Source organism: Engraulis encrasicolus, chromosome 23 (assembly GCF_034702125.1).
Source record: "Engraulis encrasicolus isolate BLACKSEA-1 chromosome 23, IST_EnEncr_1.0, whole genome shotgun sequence".
NCBI classification, from domain to species: domain Eukaryota; kingdom Metazoa; phylum Chordata; class Actinopteri; order Clupeiformes; family Engraulidae; genus Engraulis; species Engraulis encrasicolus.
In genome coordinates this window covers 20,330,041-20,335,040 of record NC_085879.1, presented here as the reverse complement: position 1 = coordinate 20,335,040, position 5,000 = coordinate 20,330,041, and the positions used below count along the sequence as shown (strand labels likewise).

The window sequence follows — 5,000 nt, the reverse complement described above, 5'->3', positions numbered from 1 at the left end:
CCTGTGTGTTAAAGGCATGGAAATCTAAAAAAAAATCCTGACATTCATTTTGAATGTCTCTTTTCTTGATCATATCTAATTCCTGTCTCATTGTTTCTTTCTCCTCCTCCACTTCTTCTTCTCAGGTCATGAGGTGGCAGGGAAGGTGTCGGTCAGAGCGGTGTATGAGATCGCCCAGATTAAGGCCCAGGACGAGGCCTTCACCAATCAGGGCGCCTCGCTGGAGTTTGTCGTCAAGGGCATCATCGGGTCCGCCCGCTCGTTGGGAATACAAGTGGTGCAAGAGTAAGTGACACTCACAACTGTTAATTATCACAGCTTACAACATTTGGAAAGAATCCGAATTTACTTACTTACTTACTTAATTATCATAGCTTAAAGCAAGTGGAAGGAAACAGAAGTGAAAGTCCTATTGTCACTGACACAACACACCACTGCACACAACAAAATTGCATTTATGCCTCAGCCTTGCAAGTCGGGCAGTTTAGCTGGCACCCAAAGGGAGTAGTGCGGGTGAACAGCACCATGCTGTGGGTACCTCAATCATGGAGGAGAATGGGGGAGAATGCTGGTTAATCACTACCCCAACCTACAGGACACCAGTTAGTGCCAGGAAGTGTATCAGCATTACCATACTGTAGTATTGTACACCACACTGAGTTCACACATAAAATTGTTTTCATGAATTCACTGCTTGTTCACCAGGGAAAGAGAGGCTCATCCTGGAAACTTTGAGAAGCACTACTGTAAACATACTCATGCATAAATATAGGACATTTTCTTCTGAAACTCAAGCCTAGGAGCTGGTAGTGGAATTTTCATTCAAACTCCACAGAGGGATGTCTCTCTTCTACAAACTGACTCTTAATGTTTACATTACAATTCTCTGAGGGTGTAAAAAAGTTATAGAGCAAAGTATAGCAAATAGGTTCAGTCTGGCTCAGGATTTTGTTTTTGCAACCCTCGGCTGAGATTTGATATACCTGTACCTAACACCCACACTGAAGTGTAATGTTAGCATCAAAGACAAAATCAACTTTATCGTCAATTTCCTCAGACATAGGTCGCTGTGTGTACATGTACATGCCTACATGTATTGCCATTTTCTCATTTCAGCTCATATTGCACCATTTCTCATTAATGCCTTCAGGCTTTTATCACTTTGCTGAAAAAGTGGGTGGTGACAGATGGCGGAAGGCGGTGGAAGGATTTAGAACTTACAGGTGGTCGATGGCCGCAATGGTACAGTTCCAGATTTTAATATAATAACAGCATTGAGGCAAACGGACTACTGTAGGCACTCAAGTTGGTAAAGGCACCGTTTTTAAAAATGATTATAACATCAAACTAACACCTTTCTTCTATGTGCCTATGCCAATGTGACATAAATGTGGGCAGCTTACAGATCCAGATTTTAATAACAACCTTGAAGTAAATAAACTACTATAAAAACTAGACATCCAAGTTGGTAAAGTCACCGTTGTAAGAATTATTATGATATAAAACGGATTTCTTCAATGTGCCTATGCCAATGTGATATAGTTGTGAGGAGTTTTTATAATTCACACGTTTCTGTGTGGTTCGTCTCAATTGCTAATGGTGGAAGAATAACATTTCCACCCTTTCGCATGTGTATGAAACTCAGAGTGACCCATCGCATGCCTTTCAGAAGATACAAGTGTCAAGCTGTTTCCTAAGGGAACGAACGGCACCTTTTAATGTTTCTTTAGTTGAGAGCAAAAAGCCCAACGCCTCTTAATAGAATCCTGGCCCTCTTCCCAAAAGGCCCCACGCAAACACCTTTGAGAAGCTGTATGGAATACCGCAGTCATTTACAGCTAATGGCTACTGGGCAGCTGGGCAGCTCCTATACAGCCAAAAAATATAGTGTAGTCCACGACACCAAGGCTCCCATCATCAATTTCTTTTTTTAAGGACGTTTTGGGTCCGTTCCCCTTCAGACAAGCGTACTGCTGCTGGCTCCGTCTTTTTAAAGCAACACTGCTGGGCAGCCTAGTGAGAGCAAAGATCAAGCAGAAATATAAAATCAGCGACACCAGGGCTCCTTCTTCTTACACTATAAAGTAAATACTATAAAGTCCGCGCCACTAGGGCTCCCATCAATTTGTTATTTCATCAGACCAAAGCTAGCACTAGGGGAAGGGTTTATTTTTCAACCTTTATCTTCCGAAATCGTTTCGGTTAGAAGCAAATTAATGCGGAAAATATTTATGGGTCAATTACGTTTTTGTAGTAGCGCAAGTTAGGGTGCTGCCACCTCTGCTTCTTTAAGCGGTTCTCAGTGGTTGCCTCATAGCCTCATAGTGCACATTGTTGTGCCAGTGGAACGCTGTGAGAGTCGTTCAAAAGACTGTACTGTACTACCACAGTTATACACGACTACAGCATTACACAAAAGCCTTTTGAAATACATTACGACTTGGTCATTGCCATTTTTATAACAGCAAATTTACAACAGGGGGCAGTTCTTTAATAGATTCATTATGTGTATTTAGAGCTCATGGCTACTTGGCAGCCTGGTGAGAGCTCCGATCAAGCAAAGAAAATGAAGTCCGCCACACCAAAGCTCTTTCTTTTTATAATTGCATTTCTGGTCTGCCCCGTCCAAAGCCTGATGAGAACTGTTCCCTTCCCACATATCAAAGCAAAACAGTCGGGGGGTTTATTTTCAACCTTAAAATTGTGTTTCGGAAATCATTTTGGTTAGTGGCAAATGAATGCTGCAAATAGCTATACCTCAGAGCTGCCTGTGTACGCTTCTCGAAGCAAAGTTCAGTAGTTATTGGGCGGCCTGATAAGACCTCAGATTTTTAAAAATTAGTTTGTGACACCAGGGCCCCCATCACCAATTTCTTTTCAGGTACCGGGCACTGTGGCTCAGTGGGCTAAGGCATCGTCCTAAATATCTGGGGACCCGGGTTCAATTCCCCGGCCGGTCATCTGCCACCCTCCCCCCCCCCCACACACACACACACACACACACACACACACACACACACACACACACACACACACACACACTCTCTCATTGGCTGTCATAATGTCCCACCTTAATGTCCAAACAAAGGCAGACAAGCCTAAAAAAAATCTCTAAAAATGACCCCAGCCGTGGCTGAAGCGGAAGGTCACTGCACTGTTATGCCCTGATTCCCTGATTCTCCCCAATCTCTCTCCCTTACTCTTTTCCTGTCCAACTCCAACTTCCTGCCCACTATCCTAATAAAGACGTAAAAAAATATATTTCTTGACAATCTAAAAACAGTTAAGAAATAGAAAACAATCTTTCTGGACTCCACCCCCCTCATCAGACCAAAGCCTGGAATCCTCAGCTCCTCAAAGCAATACTCCATTTTCTTAGTCTTAATAATAATGCTTACAAAATCATTTTGGTTTGCAGCAAATGAATGCGGCAAATGAGTGCCTATACCTCAGAGGAGGTGCTTGGCTGTTTCAGTTCTGGGTCGACGCCAGGGAGGAAGGATTAAGCCCGTGCTCCTGCTAGAGGAAATCGAAGATGTTTTTTCATGTTGGCAAAGGAATTGAAAATGTTGTGTGGATGTATACTTATTCACATGCCGCTGGCTTTCTTTGAATTCCTCTGGTAAAAACAAACACAATCTTGAAAGGTAACTGCAAACGCACACACGCACACACACACACACACACACACACACACACACACACACACACACACACACACACACACACACACACACACACACACACACACACACACACACACACACACACACACACAAACAGTCTTTTGGTTTCTTTGGTGTTCTTCATTGCCAGCAGACAGATGGTAGTCTGAATTCACAGCTGGTGAACTGCGCTCTGTTATTAAGTTATTGAGCAAGTAAGAGTGCATTAAGCAGCTGACTTGCTTTGAGTCATCCCTTATGAAGCCAAACTGCCTCCCCTTGTGTTGGTAGACAGCTGTTAAGAATAGATTCTCATATAGGGTACGGTAGATTATCATTTTATTTGTTAGTAACTATGTATAAAACACAATGTTCTGTTTATTTTCCTACCTTTGTGACATGTGCCAATCACATTGTTGATTCTCCTTGTGTGTGTCAGAGTGTGTCTGTGTCTCAGGCATGGTCGTGGTACTCTTTCTGATGAAAGTGCAACACTATAACCTCACCTAACTTAGTTTATGCACCCAGTTTTTTCACTATACCTTATGAACAGTAGGCTACGTCTACTTGGGGTGGGCCGACCAGGCGGCACCATGGCAAAACTCCATCCCAGATCGCGAAACTCGATTTTCACCATTTAATGCTATTAACATGTTATTTCCGTGCTATTACCACACTATTGGTATAATAATATGGTATTAGCGGTTTTCATCAGCAATTATACATGTTTTTTTGCCGTTTTGCCCATATTTTTTGTCAGGAGTAGGGCCACGGTTGAGGGGGGTGGGACGTTGTGCCAGAGGGGGTGTCACCCGAGCACCAGTCATTGTAGGATTGCCACTCTTTCTACTTTCACTTTATTCATCTCTGATCGTGAGTGCGAGTGATCCTCATCATAAATTATCCAATGATAAAAAAACTCTTAGAAAGGCTTAAAAAGTCGAGCTCAAGGGAGGGCTCCAACAACTTCCCTGGGGTTACCATACAGCAAGTACGGGCACACCCTTATTTGAGGTTCAGAGTGTTTCTGTCACTCTCGACACTCCTCACGACACACATTAATGCATAGGAGACCATCAATATTTCAAGCCATGAGAGCTCAGGGCTGGTAGATTTCTGGCTTGACTCCGGAGCTTGTTTTTCAAGAATTAAATTTAGTTGTTAGAGTTTCTCATTTGAAGAAGTCTTCAAGATTCAAGCTCAGAATATGTTTCTACTATCAGGCCTGAGTACTTACTCTACTGTAGTGTTTCATCTTCACCCCTTATGTTGCCGAACAGCCACTTTTTTTTTAGTTTAGTTGAGTTTATTAGCTTATTTGACAGGGGCCATGTA

General features: G+C 42.8%; 1 protein-coding gene across 2 annotated transcripts in view; it reads left to right on the top strand.

Annotated features, from left to right (window-relative positions):
* Nucleotides 1-5,000, top strand: part of mrpl11 (mitochondrial ribosomal protein L11) — a 126,588-nt gene that overhangs the window by 109,523 nt on the left and 12,065 nt on the right. For both annotated transcript variants that reach the window (XM_063189354.1, XM_063189355.1), the window contains exon 5: nucleotides 126-285. In XM_063189354.1, coding sequence (XP_063045424.1) covers nucleotides 126-285 — 160 coding nt within the window. The remainder of the gene's footprint in view (nucleotides 1-125; nucleotides 286-5,000) is intronic.